The sequence below is a fragment of the Anolis carolinensis genome, chromosome 3 (assembly GCF_035594765.1).
Source record: "Anolis carolinensis isolate JA03-04 chromosome 3, rAnoCar3.1.pri, whole genome shotgun sequence".
NCBI classification, from domain to species: Eukaryota; Metazoa; Chordata; class Lepidosauria; order Squamata; family Dactyloidae; genus Anolis; species Anolis carolinensis.
Window position 1 is genome coordinate 55,338,428 of NC_085843.1, and position 24,508 is coordinate 55,362,935.

Consider the following 24,508-nt stretch of genomic DNA (forward strand, 5'->3'; position numbering starts at 1 on the left):
GACAGATTTTATAATTTCTCAGATAATCTGTGATGTTCAAAATCTTGATAACTCCCACAATTACAAATTGTTCAGCAGAACATGCAGCGAACAAATTGCATAATTAAGACTAGAGCTTGACAACTGCATGCTCTTTAAGGTAACTTTAACAAATGGAAGTCTATCGTAGACAAAAATTAAGGTGAGGATATAATTGATCAGGTTGTTCTTTCATTAAACTTGAAAATGAACTGTTCTTAGAAAAAGTTAAATCTCAAGTCAGCCTTGTTGGATCAAATGATTATGCTTTATGGTGGCAAATATGCCTCAGTGCATGTTTATGCAGCCTGTAGGCACCAAACCAAAAGATCTGAAGATTCTCAAAGACTTCAGAATGATTGAATGACTGTAGGGTAGCTTTTCAGTGCCCATTTCTGTTAAAGAGAGAAAAAGTCTATGCAGTGACAGTTCTGATGGTTAGGTTCTGAACAGCATAGACCTGCACTAATTAGATTAGAGCAGTATCTCAAACTCAGCTCTTCCAGATGTTTTGGACTTCAACTTTCACAATTCATAAAATCTGGTAAGCTGGCTGAGATATCTGGGAGTCCAAAACAACTAGAGAAGCAGAGTTTGAGAAACACTTCAGTTAACATGCTTTTGTTGTTGTGTGCCTTCAGGTCATTTTTCAATTATGATGCCACTATGACAGACCTGTCATCCTATTTGTTCAGAGCAGGATTTGTTATGAACAGGTCTGCCACTGCCTTCTTCGGAGGCTGAAAGAGTATGACTGTCAAGGTCACCTACTGGGTTTCCAAAAAAAGTGCAGCACACAAAGCACCACATCATGTTGTCTGTGAGCGGGTTTTTACTCAAATATTAATTCATGTTTCTTTATGTTATATCATTGGTGGCTTAAAACTTCTATATCTAGCAGTCGTCTTAGTTATAATTTGCATTGTTAATAAAGGCTTGCAATCAGCTTAAAGTCTTTAGGGTACAGATATTTACACGAAATAACGTTTCTGCTTTGATTCCTCTCAGAGTTTTATTCATTATGAATCCCTCTTGAGTGATATGCTGAAATCAGATAAATAAAATTTCCCTTTCCTTGTTAGCTATGTAAGCCTTGCCTGCAGTTCTTAATCAGATAGGGCCAAAAAGGAATAGATGAAGATCAAAGCTTCTGGGTTCTTGATTTAACTAGGGATTCTAGTCTGGAACAGTTATCCTGTTGCGGATAGTTCCCACCATCTCCCCTTTTTGTGTGTTTGCTTTTCAAATCAATTAAAAGTGCTCATCCTCACTGTCAAGTGTATATTCAAAAACTATATTTTAAAAGTTTAATAAACCTAACCTGGAGGGATGCATGAATTAGAACTGAAATTTAGATAAAACTGTTTTATGTTTATAGAAACAATTCTAACATGACAGCTTGTCCTTACCATGGGAATCCTTATTGTCAGAGGGGCGAAATTCCAATTATGTAAATGTTTCGGTCTGCATTTCATGGGTAGAGCTAATGGCACAAGATGTGATCAAAGCCAGCTTGGAGGAACCAGATATAAATTCTGCCATTTTGCCCTACTGCAACTGTTTTAGGGCATGTATAGTTTTCCTAGTCTGCAAGGTTGAAATCCTTGTTCAATATCAGCCCATGTCAGACTTTGAATATCATCTCTTGTCCAATCCTGCTAGATGACCCATGGGCCACTCCTGTAATATTTGTGTATTGTAATTATGTAACAGTGCCACAGAACAAACATCTCATGTACACAAACCATCCTTCCCATTATAGAAATGCCTTTGTTTCTCTGACATGAAAGTTCCATATGGGAGAAAAGTGGGGTGTAAAATATATAAGTAAACAAGTCTATTTTTATTGGAAAATAACTGCCCCCAGTGTCTGGGCACATATCCTTTTGGCAAATGTGAATCTCCACTAGTCAAGAAAAGCATGACCTTGTTAGAAGTCAATATTCACAAGCATTCATGCAATGGCACACAGGTAACTCAGCTGTTAAACTGAAGAACCATGTCTTTGAACTGCCAAAGACAAAGACCTGTCACTACAAAAATATATTTGACTAGCTGTGCCCGGCCACGCGTTGCTGTGGCGAAGTCTGGTGGTATGGGAAATAAAGTATTGAGGAATTGGTGGTAGTTAAGGTCAAGGGTAAAGGTTTTCCCCAGACATTAAGTCCAGTCGTGTCTGACTCTGGAGGTTGGTGCTCATCTCCATTTCTAAGCCGAAGAGCCGGCGTTGTCTGTAGACTCCTCCAAGGTCATGTGGGATGACTACATGGAGCGGCGTTACCTTCCCGCCGGAGCAGTACCTATTGATGCACTCACATTTGCATGTTTTCGAACTTCTGGGTTGGCAGAAGCTGGGGCTAACAGTGGGGGCTCTCTCCGCTCCCCCAATTCAAACCTGTGGCCTTTCGGTCCAGAAGTTCAGCAGCTCAGCGCTTTAACACGCTGCGCCATCAGGGGATATTATTTCCTAAAGGTTGTGAATATACAATATTTCTAATTGGTTTTTTTTTGTTTGTTGGAGGCAAGTATGAATGCTGCAATTAGGAAAAATGATTAGGATGTAATGGCCTTGCAGCTTTAAAGCCTGGCTGTTTCCTCCCTGAGTGAATTTTTTTGTTGGGAGGTGTTAGCTGGCCCTGATTGTTTCCTGTCTGGAATTCCCTTGTTTTCAGAGTGGTGTTGTTTGCGATATTTTATGTGCTTCTACTGTCTGTGGCCCTGAGAAAACAGGATTTGCCAGACTTTGATGATGGGAATACTTTGTTGGGAGGTGTTAGCTGGCCCCGATTGTTTCCTGTCTGGAATTCCCCTGTTTATTTACTGTCCTGGTTTTAGAGATTATATTGTTCTGCATTATTCTATCCCAGTAATTATTTCATATTAAAGAAGAATCTCACTTATCCAACATTCGCTTATACAATGTTTTGGATTATCCAACGCAGTCTGCCTTTTCATAATCAATGTTTTTGTAGTCAGTGTTTTAAATTCATTGTGATATTTTAGTGGTAAATTTGTAAATACAGTACAGTAGAGTCTCACTTATCCAACATAAACGGGCCGGCAGAACGTTGGATAAGCGAATATGTTGGATAATGAGGAATTAAGGATAACCCTATTAAACATCAAATTAAGTTATGATTTTACAAATTAAGCACCAAAACATCATGTTAGACAACAAATTTGTCAGAAAAAGTAGTTCAGTACACAGTAATGCTATATAGTAATTACTGTATTTATGAATTTAGCACCAAAATATCACGATATATTGAAAGCATTGACTACAAAAATGCGTTGGATAATCCAGAACGTTGGATAAGCGAGTGTTGGATAAGTGAGACTCTACTGTAAATACTACATAGCATTACTGCGCATGGAACTACTTTTTCTGTCAAATTTGTTGTATAATATGATGTTTTGGTGCTTAATTTGTATAACGATTACCTAATTTGATGTTTAATCGGCTTTTCCTGAATCCCTTCTTATTATCCAACATATTCACTTATCCTGCCGGCCTGTTTACGTTGGATAAGTGAGACTACTGTATATTGATAATCTTAAATTATCTGCTTAGAACTGGATTATATGAGGCCCCTTCTTCACAGCTGTATAAAATGCACACTGAAGTGGATTATATGGCAGTGTGGAGTCAAGATAATCCAGTGCAAAGCAGATAATATAAGATTATAAATGGGTTATATAGCTGTGTGGAAGGGCCTTGAGTCTACACTGCCATATAATCCAGTGCAAATTAGATAATCTGTGGAAGAAGTCTAAGTGAGGCCTAAATCTGCCTGTCCCCTAACTGAAACCTGGCTGTCCCTTGGTTGCTAGGCAACCAAGTGGGCAGAGATTAGCCCTCTAAACTGGCAGCAATTGGATAAAAAAAATTATTGCTCTCCCTCTAATTAGGACTTTATTTTTCTTTTCTTTTTGTTGTATCAACCTTGAGGCGTGGATGATGGGTTGTGTTGTCAAATTTTGAGGTTGGGGGGCCTGTACTTTTGTTGTTTTGTGAATTGCCGTGATGCCATCACTCTTTTATATATATAGATTAGCAGAAGATGGTTGTTTCTTTAAAGTTCAAATTGTAGTTTCATTTGCCCAAAATGTATACACTCCTTTTAAAAACCCTTTAGTTTAAAATATGCACTCGGTGATAAAAAAAACAAAGGATTCTTTGAAAAATAACATATTTTGTTTACTTATAAACATACTGTATTAATTCACTATACAGGCACATTTCTTATTGAAGTTCAGTTACAGATAGGATATAGCTTCTCTGTGTTGAGTACACAGGGTATCATTCTTTATCAATTGTCCACAGTCTTTAATATAATTGTACTCACTGAAGTCCATAAGCATACTTCTACATTGAAGTCCAAACAGATGCATATACATCCACCTCCACTGAGGTGTAAAACAGACTTTTCTATTGATGTCCTAACACATATATCTGCTTTCATTGAGGGTCAAACGCACACTGAATACAAAATGGAGTCCTGACTCTGAACATGCTCAGTACAATCACATGTCTATAACCCCTCCCACACCAAAAGAGGTACAGTCTAACTGGCAAATCAACATACACATAGAATACAGGTTAGCAAATATATACATTAACAAATAAATAGTGTAGGCTTGTGAGGTGGTTATTTCCAACAATTCTGCCTCATTAGGAAACAAAAAAGTGTATCCTCCCCAACTCTCTAGTTAATCCTCTATTGCAGTGGTTTTCAATCTGGGGTCCCCAGATGTTTTTGGCCTTCAACTCCCAGAAATCCTAACAGCTGGTTAACTGGCTGGGATTTCTGGGAGTTGTGGCCAAAACACCTGGGGACCCACAGTTTGAGAACCACTGCTCTATTGTCTCAGATATGTTTTCAGATATGTTTACATTTTTCCAGGGTTTTTTTGTCCTCCCACTTTTGCCCTTTGAACTTCACTTATTTCAATTGCTGTAAACCAGGTTCACATTAGCTCGAGAGGAGAGGAAGTGAAATCTTTCTCTTCTTATGAGACTCAAGCCAAAGCAAACTGCTGCAGCCTCTCCTAGTCTTTATGTATTCTTCCTCTTCAATAACTTTTTGCCACCACACCCTGACGTTACTTGGCCAGTGTTTAAGTTTCTAGAAGGATGAATAAGGGTATGGTTATTTCATGTAAAGCAATGTCATCTATTGTGAAACGGAAATGGCAATATATGTGAGAGTGGGAGTGTTTGTGTGTTGTTGTGAAGCAGCTACAGGCAAGTTTAATTTGAAAAGGTGTGAGTTATGTCCAAACTATGAGATGAACAAGAACAAAGACGAACAAATCATGTGAATTAGAACCTATGTAGTCAGAAAACAGGCTTGCGATAGACAGTTGTGCCTAAGAGATTCTCCTTGTAGCAAAATGTCATTTCAGCTGATATAATAGGAAGATTTGACAGACTGCCAGATAAAGATTGTAGAGGGAGCAGCTGGGTTAGGAACTGTACTTTTTATTTTGGATCATAAGCTTCTTGGAGAAGGGAATTATTTTCTTGTACTCTGTAATATCCCATATGCATCAGTAACATTGTATAATTAACAGTAAGTCAACCATGAAAGAATTGAGTTGGACCATTTCTAATTAAGTGTTAGGCATATATTTTCAAGTGGCAAATGGAGATTGCATTGTGATGTACCCCGTCTTGAGCCACAAGGAGAAGCAGGTACTAAATATATTATTATTATTATTATTTTATTATGACACAGTAAGCAAGATAGATATGCTGGATTTCGTATCACAAAATCTCAGGTCGAACACTTCCAAGTGTCTAGGACTGTGTGATGTATTTTCGGATGATACGCACAGATCCCAGCAGGGTGGCCTTTTGCAGTTGGCAGATCGTAATTTTGTCAATGTCTATTGTTTCCAAATACTGGCTGAGATCTTTTGGCACGGCACTCAGTGTGCCCATCACCACCAGGACCACCTGCACTGGTTTCTGCCAGAGTCTTTGAAGTTCAATCTTGAGGTCCTGATAGCGGCTGAGTTTTTCCTGTTTTTCATCAATGCGACTGTCACCTGGGATGGCAACATCGATGATGATGATGATGATGATGATGATGATGATGATGATGATGATGATGATGATGATGATTATTATTATTATTATTATTATTATTTGAAACACAAGATGAGTCCACAGCAGACACTCTGCTGGATGTTGTATTGAATCACACATCGGACACTTCCCAAGTATCTAGGACTGTATGATGTATCTGTGAATAATGTGTGCAGATCCCTTCTGTAAGTTGGCCTTCTGCAGCTGGCAGGTGGTAATTTTGTCAGCACCGATTGTGTTTAAGTGCAGGCCAAGGTCTTTAGGCACTGCACCCAGTGTGGCGATCACCACTGGGACCACCTTGAGTGACTTGTGCCAGAATCTTTATAATTTGATCTTTAAATCCTCATATTGTGTCAGCTTTTCCAGTTGTTTCTCCTCAATCCTGCTGTCACCTGGGTTTCCTACATCGACAATCCACACTTTGTTTTTTAACACGATCATGAGGTCAGGAGTATTGTGCTCCAAAACTCTGTCTGTCTGAATTCGGAAGTCCCAGAGTAGCTTGACATGTTCATTCTGTTTTTCCAGCTTCTGATCCCACCAGTTCTTTGTCGCAGGCAGATGGTATTTGTGGCACAAGTTCCAATGAATCATCTGAGCAATGGTGTTACGCCTCTGCTTGTAGTCTGTCTGTGCAATCTTCTTACAGTAGCTGAAGATTGTTTCATCTGCTTCCTTGCAGAGTCTACATTTGGGATCTGTTGTCGACTTTTCAATTTTGTCTTTGATGGCATTGGATCTAATGGCTTGTTCTTGGGCTCTCTGTCTCCTTTTTCAAAGTTCCATTTGTGAGCCACATCCATGTTTTTTCTTTGTCAATTTGGTTCTCAATTTTTCCCAGGAACTGTCTGTGGATAGCCTTCTTTCACCAGTTTTCTCTTCTGCTCTGGATTGTGTTTTTAAGGTATTCACTCTTTGTCTTTTGCACTTGAAGCAGTTTACTACCATTGACTTCCCTCAATGTTGGTTCTTGACTGCCTTTCACATAATCTGCTAAACACTATACATATGGTGCCTCTCTGGAATCTGGTTGGTTACCCAGAGCCATTTTTGTTACAGTATTCTCAATCACATATTATAGTTGCTATCTCTTCTGACAACTAGTAGACAGAGTAATCATGACCTTTTCAAACTTTCTTCATGGGCTAAAAAGAGCAGAAAGGAAAGCAACTCATTTGAGGAACTGGAAAAAAGGGTTTACTAAAAAGGCAAATAAATAGGTCCTAGAAGAAATCAGGCCAAAATGGCTAAAGACTGTTGCACTTTGGACGCATCATGAGAAGATACTATTCAGTAGAGAAGATACTCGTAATAATGCTTAGTAAGGTAGAACGCAATAGTAAAAGAGGAAGACAGACTCAATCAATGAAGTCACATCCCTGAGTTTGTGAGACCTGAGTAGGACTGTTGATGATTGAGTGACTTCGGGGTCTCTCATTTTTAGGGTTGACATAAATGTGAACTTGACATCAACTAACAACAACAAGGATGACTTGAAGTAGGTTCAAAAGAAAGATACATTATGTTTTAAATATACCAACAAAGCGGCTTTATGCAAATTATTTTTAATAAGATAAGTTTGGGCATTCATGGGGAAAACTCCTGCAACTGAAGAGCTCTCTTTAGCTTTAATGTCAACCATTAAGCTGCACTGTACAAAATCTGGGGTATGAAAACTATGGCTATGACTTGAAAATACAAAGGCAATGTTACTCTGATGTTCTTGTAAAGGATTTGTTCAAAGCCTACTGTCAAATCAGGTCAATGCATTCCTGGGGTTATATTCTTCCTTCCATTGGTTGGTCTCGCTATTCCCCATCCCCCAATGTTTTTGTTTCATTTGGCATGGAGGATAGATGTGTTTGCTTCACTTTATAATGTCAAGTATGTAATTGCTTTAAATTACCCAATATATGAACTGAAATGCAATTACTATATATATATATATATATATACTCAAGTATATGTACTGAATAGATTGCGTTCTGGCACCATGAGATGCAGAGCTAACCTTAAGAAATGGGGCCACAAAGTGGAGTCCACAACGTGCGAGTGTGGAGAAGAGCAAACCACAGATCACTTATTACAATGCAGTCTGAGCCCTGCCACATGCACAATGGAGGACCTTGTTGTAGCAACACCAGAGGTACTCCATGTGGTCAGCTACTGGTCAAAGGACATTTAGTATAATGCCAAGTTTTTAACTTTGTATTTCTAAATATATTACAATTGTACCCTCAGTTCGCTTCTGACACGATAGATAAATACTCAAGTATAAGTAAAAAAATGTTGAAATAAAAACACCCCAGAAAATCTGGATCAACTTATGACTTTTCTTGCATTAGCTTCTCTGCAGAAAGACTGCAGTGGTCATTTTTAATAGGGACAAGGACCTTTTCATAGACTAGGAATAAAATGAGTGTATGTCTGATTAAATGTACACCTGAAATAAAATAAAGTATTCTGTATAATGCTGTTCTCAAGGAAGGCTACCAAAAAACCCTCTGCTGTAATCCTTTCATGTTTAGTTTGGAAAGGTTTTACTTTGTAATAGTTCAAAGAGTTTTAATAACCAAAGAGTTTTGATTTTTTTTTAAAAAAGGTAAATGAACAGAATAGACCTTGATCTTTCTGCTTGCCATGGCAAGTATACATATCCTGGGCTGATCCTGAATAACTAGTCTTCACTCCAACTCCAGCAGCTACTTGGCTGGGTGTCTGGGTGCAGATTCTTATATGGTCCTGCATGCTATTGGCTGGTCCTGCAAGAGAGGATGAAGGTGGATGGGCTTCTTTAGAAAAGCCTTTTCTTCCTCCAAGCAGCAGCCAAGCCAGAAGGAAGGGGCAGAATCATGGTAGCCAGTGTCTGCCATGTTAACAGGCAGACAAGATGGGGTGGGATATAAATAAAGTTTTATTACTATTATTACAACAGAAACTGATTCCAACATGATTGTTGACATACACACAGGTATATCTGAGTTTAAAAAGTGGCATTATGTTAACAGAAACTTTTGTCACAGAGATAGAAATGAAATGGAAATACTAGGAATAAAGTCTTACACCACAAAAAGATGAAGCAATTTTATGTTTTTTTCGCAAGGTTTTATTCTGACCTAACAGTATCCATATATGAACTGAATTATCAGTCCAGATACATCTTCTATAAGTAAACAAAAATATTTCAATCCTCTAAGCATCACCACAAAGATTCTCCCAAATGTGTCTACAAATGTTTTTGTTTTTTTTCCCCCCTTCATCCACTTTCACCTTTCTGGTGATTTCCACTTTTATGGCCAGATAGAAAGATCTATGTTTTTTGCATTCTTTTGAGAGAAGTTAATCACTACCTTTTCCTTTCCATTTTGCTTTTCATGCATACTCAGTAATGGATTCTGTAGGCAGATACTGCTTATCTTGGCTGTTGTACACCGACACATGCACAGCTGTAGTGGCATCAGCTGGAGTAGAATTACATTCTTTCCTATCTTAAGTGTTATTGCATTGTTTATTGCAGACACACTGTTTCAACCCGACTGCAAACCCGACTCTTCCTCACCATCCTCCCAATGCCAGGGCTCTCCAGATAGATAGAGGACAAGGAGATGCAGAAAGATTTTGTAAAAAGGAACTTCTTTGTATGTGTGAACATCTCTTCTAACCTGGAGTGGCCAGTGGCCAGGCATTTCAGCTTTGTACATCACAGCTTCCCGGTTTGTTCCTTTGTATGCATTGCACTGCAATCTCTTTCAAACATTTTGGACAAAAGGCAGATTTTTTGAATTTATAGACTAAAAACTCTCATGACCTCATCTTAGAGCAGTGGTTCTCAACCTGTGGATCCCCAGATGTTTTGGCCTTCAACTTTCAGAAATCCTAGCTGCTGGGATTTCTGGGAGTCATAGGCTAAATCCCCTGGGGACTCACAGGTTGAGAACCACTGTCTTAGAGGATGATGCTGTCATGTACTAAGTAGGCTGATAACATAGTGTTCCAAATTGCCATCTACTACACAACTCTAGTTCTTTAAGGAGACAGAAGCCAAAGCATGTTGCTCTTGCTATATACAGTAGAGTCTCACTTATCCAAGCTAAACGGGCCGGCAGAAGCTTGGATAAGCGAATATCTTGGATAATAAGGAGGCGTTAAGGAAAAGCCTATTAAACATCAAATTAGGTTATGATTTTACAAATGAAGCACCAAAACATCATGTTAGACAACAAATTTGGCAGAAAAAGTCGTTCAATACGCAGTAATGTTATGTTGTAATTACTGTATTTACAAATTTAGCACCAAAATATCACGATATATTGAAAACATTGACTACAAAAATGGCTTGGATTATCCAGAGGCTTGGATAAGCGAGGCTTGGATTAGTGAGACTCTACTGTATTTTTAAGTTCTGATTGATAATTGCTACAGTATATACAAATAGTGGCTCATTGAATGGAAGTGTTAGACTTGGATTAGAAAGCTCTGGTTCCTTATCTCCATTTTCTTAGAGCATTATTGAGAAAGCAGGCTGATGGTCTGGAAAGGGATTTAATATCTGGATGGTGCTGAGATTGACGGGGGAGAAATAGGAGGAAAAAGAGTGGGGTGAGCAGGTTGATAGTCTGGAAAGAGGTTTAAAACCTGCATGCTGCTGATGGCAAGACAAAAGGTTGAGGGAAGGTGGGGAGGTTGATGTAGTAGGGAGGAAACTGGTTTAAGTCCTGATGGCTCTGTTGAAAGACAGAAAAGGAGAGTGGCGAGGACATCATCCAATCCGCAAAAGAAAAGCCCACAAATTGTGGAGGACCAACTTTATTTGTATCTGTTGACCAAAAGAGGGGCTCACAGTATAGCCTGCAACATACTGTTTGGCTCACAGTTTCCATTGGCCCTAGGCAGTGTAGCCAATAAATACTAAGCATAATTGAAGCTGAGGTCTAAAAGCATCAGGAGGGTTTGGTTTACCCATTCTTGTAATAAAGAAACAAGATGACTGAAATACTTATTGCAGTAAAACTGGCTTGTGTATGTTTTTATTAGCTTTTCTGTTTCTAGAGTTTGCTCTTTTGTTGTTGATTATCTCTTACAGAAGTCTGTTTCTTTTTTCTCCCCAATCCATTATACTACTGCTTGGCAGCCTGATCCATTTTTACAGCGGTTTTGATATTGTTGTTGTGTTGTTTAAGGGTTTGCAATTGGATGCCAGCTGTGTCACTGACATATTAGCCAGATGCCACCTTAATTGTAACCCAGCCTTTTCAAAATAATTCTTTCTCTCCCTCTCCCTCTCTCCAGTGGAGATGAAGAGCATCTGCTTAAAAGGGGCTTGTTTAAAGGAGCATACATGCACAAAAACAACAGCCTTTGGAGTGATTTGATATGGAAAATGTCTTGAATCGCTATCCTTAACAATGTATTTAGCTCAGTGGGATGCATGTTCTGCTTTTGAAACACATATTTCATATATTTCCCTGTTGCTATACCCATATCAGACATTCTTTATTGTGACCTATTATATTGCACTATTAATCCTGAGTGCAAAGATTCAAATTCAGTGTGCATTAAATTGGTTTTATTTCTAGTAAATGGAGACTTGGAGTATTAGCCAATCTAGCATAATAGGCAGCAAAGTAGCCTTTTAGTCTCCCCTTCCAGTACCCATTAGCTAAAAATTTATTAACTTTTTTGTCTCTTGTCTTCCTCTTGAACCATATTATTTTATAATGAAGGGAAATATAATTTGGAGCAGTGTATTCTGTGCAGTCTAATAGGTTGAACCGCACTCCGTCTGTTTAGCTGCATGGTCTGATGGATAAGCTGAGCAATTTTTCACCATTTATTTTAGAGCTGGTAAGAACACTCTCTCCTGGACTTATTCCAAGGCTTCTAGTGGGAAAATATCATATCGGGAGTCCCTTGTCCAGCAGGAGTGAGTGACTGAGTTAATAATCCATTGATGGCAAACAACTCATTTTCAGCACTTCAATTTCGTTTTGTTTAAAAATGTCCGCAAGAAAGCTGAAATTCTAGATTTGCATTTTAAAAGCTGTGTGTGTTTGTTATGACAACAAATAAGTATAAGGTTGACTGGTGACTTTGCCAGAAACCTATGATCAGAGCTTGGAAAAGTTATTTAATCTCTGTCTTAGGGATCTTGGTAGTTGAACTTCCCAAAAATAATATGTCCAAACTGATAGTATGCTGGAACTAACTCAACAGCTAAAGTAAAAAATTATAGTCTAAATCGCTGACCCTTTGTTGCTAGAGAAAAAAAAGCTGGGTGGCTTAAAATGCTGCCTTTACTACCAGTGTGACATTTTTTTTCATGTTAGGAGCGACTTGAGAAACTGCAAGTCGCTTCTGGAGTGAGAGAATTGGCTGTCTGCAAGGATATTGCCCAGGGGACGCCCGGATGTTTTTTGATGTTTTTACCATCCTTGTGGGAGGCTTCTCTCATGTCCCCGCATGGAGCTGGAGCTGATAGAGGGAGCTCATCCATTCTCTCCCAGGGTGGGATTCGAACCTGGCAGCTTGCAGATCAGCAGCCCAACCTTCAAGTCACAAGACTTTAACCCACTACTCCACCGGGGGCTCCACCAGTGTGACATGAACTGTAGTGAAGCAGACAATAAGTTGTCTCTTTTCTTGTCTGCCAGCTTTGTAGTTTTCCTTTAAAACTCGTATCCCAGGGCACACTGCTCATACCTGATGCAGACAGCAATGGATCATGGGGCTTAGTGCCTTTTAATTGGTTTTGTTCTGCTTTACATTTGTTTGTTTGTTTGAGCCTTTTGTTTCACTGTGGAGACTAACACAGTTGGCGGGAGAGTCATGAGATGCAAGTCAAGCAAATAAAGAATGGGTTGGATCCAAAATCAGTTAGACTTAAATTAGTCAACTTTACTTCCACTGACTGAAATAAATATAACTTAGTCAGATGGATTTTTTTTAAAAAAAAACACTTAAAATTGTCTAAGCTGTTCTGTAACTAAAAAACTCAACAACGATGTGTACTTCACCTTTGGTATAGCAAATGTTTTAAGATATATGAACTTAACCTTTAAACTTGGATATGCAGTCATCATTTTAAGCATCTTATGCCCTTTGTTAACAGATATATTTCTCTCCATGTTATGTTTTCAAAGTGCAGAGAGATCCTCTTTCAAGATTAGCCTGTTAGAAAAATGGCGACATGAATGAGATTGTATGTCTGCCAAGAATCTGGATTGTCTCCAATACAGAAAAATCTGGGAGTGGTTATTTGGATAAAAAGCCTAGCTGCTCATCTGCTTGATTAGCTGAACTTTCATGTGTAATCTTCATCAGAACCCTTCACTTTTGCATGGTTGTACAAGTGTCCTACGGAGATTAAGAGCTGCCTAAACAATTTGCTAGAAATGAAACTGACATGCCTGTCCCTTGTGTGTTCTCATAGCCTTGGGGAATGTTCTCTCAGTTGAGGAATGTGTGAATTTCTATGGCCATGGAATATGATTCCTCCAGTACAGAGGTTCAAACCAATAATGTTTTGCTTAAAGCTGAATTTTACATGTGGATGTTAGTAGCTTATGTTGAACAGATCCAGATGAAACTAGCCTGTACCACTGAAGTCAGTTGAAGATGATGTGGACAAATCCCACTTTCAACATCTCCATGGACTCTCAAAGGAGATTTAAAAAGCTTTTAAAGATTAATAAATAGGATCTAGTTGCAGATTTTATGATGCAATGCTTGGTGGACTCTGACTTGATAGCACATGGTCTAACCTGACAAGCAATTAGACCAGTTTTATATATACAAGCAGCCCCCATGTTATGAGCAGGTTTATAGGAGTGTTCTTAAGTTTAATCTGTTTAATCTGTCATAATAGGTACATTTTAAAGTGTGACTCAAGTATATGTGTGTGTGTGTGTGCGTGTGTGTGTATACATCTATCTATCTACCTGCAAGTAAGCTTTGGATAGCACATGGAAGGGTCAATACCCTTGTGGTGTTTGTTTTGCTGTCTGTGCCCCCTGTTCAGAAGATTTTACTTCACTTTATGTCCCTGTGATAATTGGATTAAAAAAATGGCTTTCTGTGGAAACAAGGATTGGTGAGAAAGCATCAGTGGAGACACTTTTTCCCCATGATAACTCTTTGAGGAATGAATTTCTATTCAGGAGATAGATTTATTTCACTTTTTGTTGTCGCGCTCCCATTGTAACTATGAGTCATTTGTAAGTTGAAATTTGTAACTTGGGAGACTGCCTGTATATTTTATAGATGTTTTACAAAAACATACAGTGGCAACAGTTGAGCAACAGAAGGCAATGGCATGCCTTACCAGTAAAGACCAAACGCTATTTCAAAACTATGTATATCACACTTGCTATTTGTTTCTTATTTCTGCATTCTTTATGTTATCATATGAGCAGAACATGTCTAGATGTTTTTAAACATAGCTCAGAATGTTTTGTATGTGTTTGATTTAACTTAAAATCACTAGGAGATTCTCTGTATCTCAGCAAACGGTTTTCTTCAACCTAGTTCTACATAAGTTAGGGCTTTTCTCCTCTACTCTTTCCCCAGTCTCCCAGTACTGAGAATTAAGATTTAAAGCAGGAATAGGAATCCACATCCCTCCTAATGTTATTGGACTGCCACTCCTAACCTTTACCAACATAGTCAATTATTAGGAATGCTGGAGATTACAATCCAAAACCATCTAAATGGACACAAACAAAGGGGTAGAACACAAGTAGGTGTTTCTGCTTTATCAGAATTCCCTGTTGTGAAATTGCCTTCTTCAGACTCCTCTTCCCTTTAGCTTTGGGATTTTGAGGATAAGGATATTGTGATGTCAAAGACTACTCATGAAGCAAATTCAGGGCTGCATAGAAGTTACCCTACATTGAGCTCAAGACAGTGTGCCATGTTTCTTTCCCCAGTTTATACTAACAACACCTTTGTTAGATAGATGGGGTTTAAAAAAGAGTAAATGTCATGGCTCACTTTATACTTGGACATACTTTGAATTATTTTATTTCTGCAAAAGATTATGTTCTGTTGGGTAAACAGTAATTTAATAATTTGAGTATTAGAAGGAAGCCACATGTTTTCTGTTTTGTCACAGATCTGCACATCACATCAGAAATCTAGCAACCCCTGCCCTTTAAGTAGATGTATTTCACATAACTTACAGAGCATGCATTTTCCTTTTGAAAAATGTGAGAGGCAGATATAATTAAGGGCCCTACTTGGATATGAAATACTAACATATTAGATTTTTTTTTTCAGATTAAGGAACTATATCTAAATGCATTTATTTTCATTTCTTCAACAGGAGTTATATTTGCACAACGTCAAGTTACTGTTCAAGACGGCCCTCTGTACCGCACTGAAAATTCGCACATCACCATCTGGTGTAAAGTTAGTGGCTACCAAGGACCATCAGAACAGAATTTTCAATGGTCCATATATCTCCCATCGGCCCCAGAACGTGAGGTACAAATAGTCAGCACCATGGACCAATCCTTCCCTTATGCTATCTACACTCAGCGTGTCAGGAGTGGAGAAATCTATGTAGAGAAGGTCCAAGGGGATTCAGCGCTACTGCACATCACAGAGCTCCAAGACAGGGATGCTGGCGAATATGAATGTCACACACCCACCACCGATGAAAGATACTTCGGGAGCTACAGTGCCAAGATGAAGCTAGTGGGTAAGCTGCCTTATTTTTCAGCTCTTTATTATCCTGGGATGGAGTTACTTTCCTGTGTAGATCAAGGTAGCAAGCAGAGTAAACTGACAATGAGGTCAACAACGAACCAGTTATTGGGTAACATCAGAAGGTGCAGATTAAGCTGTAGTATTGGAGTTGGTGAAGAAGACGAAACAGCATTAGAGTAGATGAGGGAAAGCAAAATAGCACGGCTTTGAAAGCTGGCCAGTGTGTAACCCCTAGTCATGGATAGTATTACAGCTTTTTTTAGTTAATGCTATATAGCTTAGGAATGTTATTAAACTCTTAAGTATCTGAAAAAGCTAGAATAGTCCTACAAAACTTTAAGAAGGCCATCACTTTAGGCTTTCCTTAAGATTGTGGACAGCTGGTAAGGTTCATAGCATTTTCATTTCTTGTGACTGCACACCTGACAGTTTAATCTTCAGTATTTTATGGTGCTTTGTAACGGTTGCTCCATAAAGCAGCTTATAAATACTTTGTACAAGTTAATAGATAAATAAGCCTCAAGCCAAATATCTCCTAATGCACTGGGGAGACGGTAGAGGTTTCTTGTGGGATAAACTGAAGGGCCTCTCCAAGAACATTTCCTGTTTGCCTTACAGCAGTTTTCCTGTTTGCCTTACAGCAGTTGTACTACTGGTTCACTTAAGGTTGGGTAAACAATTATCTTAGTCATTTTGGGAATTCTTTTCAAGGTAGGAGTATAAATCCCTATACTAAAGATAAATACAGCTGCAAGAAATTAACTAGAGCAGATTGCTTGGATTGTGTATTGCTAGTTTTAAAACAGTTTAGATGCCTGCTTGTTAGGTTTTGGGCCCTATTCAAATTCAACTTCCAAATGACTTGAGGACTTAAGGACAGTGTGCCTTCATAGGCCTTAGGTCAACCTTGCTGAAGTGCCCTCTCTTAAGTGTTGAGAGAAATTAGGTAAACAGCAATGAGCAAGAGAGCCTTTTTGGCTAGAGCATCACAAATATGGAACAGTCTTTGTACTGATTTGTGTTGCTGTTTACAACACAGATGTTCTTTTTCCACCTGGCCTTTCGTTTGCTACAGTGTATGTTTCCTAATTTATTTATTACTGTTTTTATGAATCTGAATGAGGCTATTTGTAAAATAGACTGATGTATTTTTTGATGGAAATATGGAAAAAAACTTGTTCAGTTTATTCCAATTTTCATGTTGATGAATTTTTAGTGGAATAGTAATAAAAAAGTTATTGCCTACTATAAGTGCAGTGTATCATTTTATGAACCAAACCCTAAAATTCATTTTTGGAGCTAAAATTGTTTTTGGGATTGTATGATATCTCTTGGCTCATTAGGATTTTTCAAGCAGATTGTTTCCGGTGTGGGAACAAACATGAGACCAACATGGGAATTTCCAAGGAAATAAGTTTTAATGAAAAAAACAGAAATTCAAAGTAATAAAGAGAATATAGATAATGTAGATAATAGTGTTAAAATAATGGTTTATACTCTCATCCATTCACATGTGACTTTGGGGGCAAAGTGCTTTTTAGATGTGTTTAATATTTCAGTTTAAAACCAAACTAATTAAATACTTGGTAGTGGGGAAGAAAAAGTGGACGTATATAATCAGAAAAAGGAAGAAACCCCTGAGATTAGGATAGGAGAGAGGTGTTGAATAATAGAGTGTAGGATGGAGTGAGGATAGAAACAGAAATAGATGAAGATGCTTATTAGTAGTTAAAAGAAATGCTGTTGCTACAGAAAAATACTACAATAGTGAGCTATACACTGAATATTAAACTCCTTAGGCTATTGCATTTATTAGCACTTTGGAAACTATGAGGTATAATTACTAGGTAGTGTTCAGCTTTCAACCTAACCTATTTTAATTATTTTTATTTTTATTAAATTCCGTATCTCCATATTAAGAGGAATATCTTAAAGTGACTAATAATGCTAATCCATGGATTGGAATAAGGAACAGGTCACGAAAGTGATAATAATGATAATGATAAAAATGTCATGTTCATTTCGGGCCATTAAATGTATCCCCAAATTGAAAGTAGAGAAAGGATCATTTGTATCTCTGAAACCAAGCTAATAATGCCACTTCCAAATAATTACAAAAGGACATCAAAGGAACTGAGATTCTCATCTTAGACTAAGATTTGAAGGAATGTATGTTTAATTGTGATTGGTTTTTAACATTTTTAACAGGAATGGCAGGGTATTTCTTCAAAACCCACTGCCAACATAGCATCTGAATTAGTTTTTAAGCTTGCACTTTGGGCCTCTAAGAATCAGAAATTTCCATTGTAGCCTTTGGGAGAGCAGAAACACCGATCCATTCTGTACCTTTTGAAACTTTCAAAGGTGCTTCTCACTTGTTTATAAAAATATTAACAAGGCTTTTAAAAAAGATCCAGTGCCTTGGGTGAGTGGCACATGTCAGAGGCTGGAGGCATGAAAAATGCCACCAACAAATGTGTTTCTTCCTACTTTTTCAAGGAATGATATGAAGTGAAAAATCCACCTTTAAGCACCCATGCATCAAGTTTGTTCATCTAAGTAAGAAAATGCTATTTGCTTTGAAGGTAATTTATGATGATCAGACCGACCAGTGAGGTTTTGTCAAACTGGTGCATGCTAATTGTGGTACACATGGAACACTTGGTTGTATTCCATTAGGATCATAGAGCTGGAAGAGACCACATGGGCCATCCAGTCCAATCCTCTGTCATGCAGGAAAAGCACAAATCAAAGCACCCCTGACAGATTGCCAGTCAGCCTGTTTTTAAAAGCCTCCAAAGAAGCGTGCTTCCACTGCACTCTGAGACAGAGAGTTCCACTGTTAGACAACTCTTATAGTCAGGACGATCTTCTAATGTTCATTTTGTGCTTTAGTCTTTTGGACTTTTTCCCTACATGTTTGTTTGAATTCCTCTTTGGTGATCCCCCCTTTCCATTTTTTGTACCATGTCCCCTTTGAACCTTAGCTCAATTGAAAGTTCTTTGGACATCCATTCTGGTTTCTTTAGACTTCTCTTATTTTTTTCTCCTTGTTGGCACTGTTTGCATTTGTGCCTTCTGTATTTCACTTTTAAGATACTCCCACCCATTATTAACTCCCCTTTAAGCATTCCTATTCATGGGATCACACTCAATATTTCCCTAAGTTTCCTGAAGTCAACTCTCCTAAAATCTAGAATTCATGTTTGACTTCTCTACACTGCCATATAAAATCTAGATTATTTGCTTTGAACTGGATTATATGGCAGTGTAGACTCATATAATTAAATTCAAAGCAGATAATGTGGATTACCTGCTTTGATAATCTGGATTATATGGCAGTGTAAAAGAGGTGTCAGTTTTCTCCTCCCTTTGTATCACAAACTCCAGGAGCACATGGTCACTCCCACCTAAGGATCCTGCCACTTCCACTCCATTTACCAGGTCCTCAGTGTTGCTAAGGATCAGATCCAGAATAGCTGATCCCCTTGTTACCTCTCTCACCTCTGGACAACAAAATTGTATGGAAAGCAAGTGACGAATTTGTTGGACTTTTTACTCTTGGCAGCATTTGTTTTCCAACAAATATCAGAATATTTGAAATCTCCAATTACTATATCTCTTTTTTTCTGCATATTTGGTCATCTGTGTACTTCTGCTGATGAATGTAGTCTCATCAGTGTAACTGTAAGTGGCAGTTCCCCTCGCCTCTCTATTCTGCCTCAAAACCTTCTTTGAAGAGATGCCATTCCTATAGAGCATATCTTTAGGATATATGGAAACGAGGGAAGGGAGAAAAATCACCTTATTCTTGTTTTACTGATGGAGTTGCTACAGGAACAGCAACTACCAAAAGCAGAAACCTGCCAAAAAAAATTGACCCAAATGTTGAAGATGCCAAATAGGCCGCTTTGTCTGATGATCTCTTCTTACATTAAACATGAAACAGTGAAAGTTGCTGTCATGAAAGAGATATAGCATTTAAAAGCTTTTGGGATGTGCATCTTCAATAATTATTTGGCTATGGATAGCTTGCCTGCTCAAACACACTCTCGGAGTCATATTTGGCATTTTAAGTTGAAGAAACAATTTCAAAGAAAATGCTGCTTGTTTTGTAATATATCCAAACATTACGAATTGGGAAAATATATATTCTGAGCTTGGCAATCATGACCTAAAACAGCGTTGCAAGTTCGATGTAGCTTCTTTATCAAGCGTAGATGAATAACGAGAAATACACACTCAAGAAATGCTTCTGAGAGATAAGCGAGTTGCCGCATTTCATTTTCTCAGAAGAGGCACCAAACTTTGTTCTTTCATCACATTATAAATTTTTAATTCCCTCATTAGGTTCTGCAGCTTTTATTTGGCAGCAGACTGACCCAGGGGACTGTGTAGGAGATGGGATTTTTAGTTTATCTGAGGGCTATGAAGTGTGTGGGGGAAGGGGGCACATGCAGGATTTTAAAACTGCATGTGCTGGTTCATGGTGCCACTTAGTGCCTCTGTAGCTTGTGGTAGACATTTAATTGATCATTTTGTCTTTGCTGTTATTTAAAGATGTACTTTCTGGGGACTGATTCTGATGTAAAGCTGTAAGAAGACAGAAGTAAAAGCTCTTCTGCTTGGCAGAAAAATGCTGCTTGAAATCATGCTACTTTCAGATAATGCTAGTGAAACTGCTAATACATTTGGACTGGCCAGGATATGGCAGCTGCTACTACATAGAGAAATGGTTAGGTTGGGTTGCTTTAGTAATAGAAGTAGTTGGGTGTAAATAGATTTTTTTGTGTTAGGAACGATTTGAGAAAGTCTCTTCTGGTGTGAGAGAATTGGCCATCTGCAAGGACGTTGCCCAGGGGATGCCTGGATGTTTGATGTTCTTACTATCCTTGTGGGAGGCTTCTCTCATGTCCCCGCATGGAGCTGGAGCTGATAGAGGGAGCTCATCCGTGCTCTCCTTGGGTTGGATTCAAACCGGTAACCTTCAGGTCAGCAACCCAACCTTCAAGTCATCAGTCCTGTTAGCACAAGGGTTTAACCCACTGTGCCACTGGATGAGGACATAAACTTTCAAGATTTGCAAAAAGAAAAAAAAAGAAAAAAAGGATATATTGATATCCTTTCTTAATTTTTGGTGCCAGTGATCAAGTGGAAGTTTTGTGGGATTGTTAGCCGCCTTGAGTCCCTACAGAGAGAAAGGCGGGGTATAAATACAGTTAATAATAATAATTCTATTTCTCTCCTTCTCTTGCACATCAGTGCTGTGTTTTCTGTCCTCTACTTACATTAAAGATTCCAGTAAAAAATGTCATGTTTGAGTTGCCCTTGAGAGTATCTTCCCCTGAGGGTTGAAAATCCAAACTAAGGAAGGTAATGAAATTTCTGTCTGCCTGAGGTGCTTTCACACAGCCAAATTTCAAATGACCTTTATCATCTGAACTGTTTACCTGGTTCAAGCTATTTCCATATGCCTTCCGACGCTGTAGAACAAAATAAATCTAAAGATGGATTTAGGTGATTGTGAAGCCATGTAGACCTAGAGTGGCGAAAACAATCCAGCTGCTGTACTAATTGCAGAAATTGGGAATATTTATTGTTATTGTTTTTACATCTGGGATGAGTCAAGCACATGAAGATATTTATGGCAGATGCTAATCCAATCTGCTTTTAACGGGCTTCACTTATTACTTGTCTATATGAGATGATCATTGTATATGACAGGTGTTTAGCATCAACCACATCTAAAACATTGCTTATTGGACTGATCAGCCCTGAGGTCCACTTCTGGGGCACTAAAATGGAACACTATGTGAAAAGTGTTGTAGTGGATTGGATGCATGTTGGGAAATGTGAACTGTAGCTTTACAGAAATCTGTTGTCTTTTGTTTCTTAGCCCCCTAGAATAATGCATGGCAAAAACAACCAAAGAAGCCCCCCTGAAGGGTTCAAAATATTGATAGAGAACCTTTGTAATCTAAGATGCCATTTTCTTCAAGTCAGAGCAAGCTCAGAAGCTGTTTGCTGGATTTCCTACATCTTTCTCCTCTTCCGGCACTGATGATTTGCCATGGGCTGTTTCCACTTGGCAGCCACTTAGAACAGAAGGAATAAATCATGTTGCATTGTGCTTCTTGGCTTTATATCTCTTAGTTTCTCATTAACATCAAACTGCCTTCTGGGCTTGAGCTCTGTTCTAATGGAGCCTGTGGCCATCAATAGCTCATATTTTATTCTGCTTGTCTACTGGGGCACAAGTGGCTTTACTCAGTGGAAAATTAGTAGCAAGATTATACTATAATTCAAAGAGATCCCTGAATTATTCCTTTTTACATCATAATGGTTCTTCTATGTTCTTGAGACAGTCATTTCTCTTGGAAAAGATGCTTGTCGTTGGTGTGAAGGCTAATTACCAGCATATGTATTAATTGCTTCCATCCAGAGTCAAACTTAAATATGGGTTTCTGAGAAATGTGCCCCCTGAACCTATTATAGTGAATTACCGTAGTTAAAAAAAGAAAAAAAAGATTTCTATCAGTGGTATCAGTGAAAGTTTTTAACTGTCTCATTTGGCATATGTTGTCATTGGATGGGGAAATAAATTTTTTAAAAAATACAGATATGGCAGGAAGCATTGAAACTCTTCTCCTGCACTAAGTACAGATCAAACTTGTGACCCTCCAGATGTTTGGGCCTCCAACTTCCAGAAGCCCTCTCCAGCTTGTCCAATGGCCATGAGGGTCACAAGTTTAACATCTGTGATGTAAACGAAAAAACTGCAATCATTCTTCCAGATTTGCAGGGTTCACTTTTGCAGATTTGATGTATATGGACAAAAATTGACCATAGAATTGTGTTGGAGGACCTGGAGATCCCTAAAGAAAACACTTCTTTAGGCAGTTGCAGGTCCTTCAGTGTGGTTCTATGGTCAACTTCCCCATGCAATTGTGCGGAACGACCTAGAGCAGTGGTTCTCATCTGTACGTCCCCAGATGTTTTGGCCTTCAACTCTCAGAAATCCTAACAGCTGGTAAACTGGCTGGGATTTCTGGGAGTTGTAGGCCAAAACACCTGGGGACCCACAGGTTGAGAACCAGTGACCTAGAAATTCCCTTAGGTAAAAACGGTAGCATTTTTTAATTTAAACTTCTTCTACTTTTGTGGTTATCCTTAACTCCTAACCCCAGTGAATGTGGAGGGCTGCTGTATATGGAGCTACATACTGTATATATAGCATAACCCAAACAGATTGGCATGGGCATTTTGGCTTTATCAATATGTTAGATCCTGATTTCTTAATTGTGATGTTGAAATAACAAGAAGTAATGTTATTCCTGTTTTGAAAACAGTACTGTACAAACTGCACAAATTACAGTAGGAGGAAAGATATATTACTGCTAGTATGTCGTGAGTATCCAGTTTGAAGTAAATTATGATGATGGCAGTTTACCTCTCAGGAGCCGTCCTGCAAATAGCCATATTTTTGTTCCCTGATACCTAGAAGTTACATTACTTTACAGTCTTGCAAAACATGTGTTTGGAAATATAATCATTCAGATCTGATGATGATTTAGGTCGAGGTGAACAAAATGTGTCCCTTCAGGTAATGTTGGACAGTAATTCCCAGCATATTTTACTATGGGACACTCTTGCTTTAGGTGTTGTTGGGTTTTCAACATAACAATATGGGACAATTCCCCTGGATACCAGATCAGCTCAAGACTGGCCTAGCCAGATGATTTCATGTGACCCTGAAATCCTTGTTTCACAAGACTAGAGGTGAACCTTACAGAAGACTACCTCAAGTTCCATTCAACTTAGATAGTTGGAGAGTAGAAAGAATGGGCCCCAGCCATGCTTGCAACAGATGGGCCCTCACAGCATTTGGTATGTAATTTGAGAACATTTTGCTGTAAACCAAATGCTCAGAGGTCAGTATGATTTGAGCACAGCTGATGCCTGCTGTTCCTGCTTTCAGCAGATTTTAAAACAATGCATTGCTTCCACATGGGACAGATTTTTCAATCGCTGAATACATATATCACATACAAAATGGGATGCTGTAGACCCAGGGCTGGGGGTGATGAGAGTTGCAGGCAACAACATCTGGGGTGACCATATGATTCCCACCACACAATTAGGTTATCCTAAAGGATCCAGATCCTATCTCATCTGAGAAATTAAGCAGGATCAGCCCTGATTCATAATTGAATGGGAAACTGCCAATGAATATCAGCTTCTGTGAACTGTATTACAGAGGAAGAACATCTCTTGAGTGAATATTCCTTATATAAGAAAACTATGAAATTCAAGGAGCTACCTTAAGTTAATAGGTGACTTGAAAGTATAAGGAGCCGCTTTGGCTCAATGGGTTAAACCCTTGTGCCGGCTGGACTGCTGACCTAAAGGTTGAGATGCTGACCTGAAGGTTGCCGGTTTGAATCCACAAGATGGGGTGAGCTCCTGTCTGTCAGCTCTAGCTTGCAGGGACATGAGAGAAACCTCCCAGCAAGATGGTAACACATTGGGGCACCCCCTGGGCAACATATCTATAGACGGCTAATTCTCTCACACCAGAAGCGACTGGCAGTATGTTCTCAAGTTTCTTCTGACACACACACAAAAAAAAATGGAAAGTATGAGCATAAGTGCATTTTGGGTTTTATTGCTAGTTCATGTCTGGGAGGTCTA

At 38.7% G+C, this 24,508-nt stretch overlaps 1 protein-coding gene across 3 annotated transcripts in view; it reads left to right on the top strand.

Moving 5' to 3' along the window:
- Positions 1–24,508, top strand: part of igsf3 (immunoglobulin superfamily member 3) — a 132,956-nt gene that overhangs the window by 16,079 nt on the left and 92,369 nt on the right. For all 3 annotated transcript variants that reach the window (XM_062974952.1, XM_062974950.1, XM_062974951.1), the window contains exon 3: positions 15,432–15,809. In XM_062974952.1, coding sequence (XP_062831022.1) covers positions 15,432–15,809 — 378 coding nt within the window. The remainder of the gene's footprint in view (positions 1–15,431; positions 15,810–24,508) is intronic.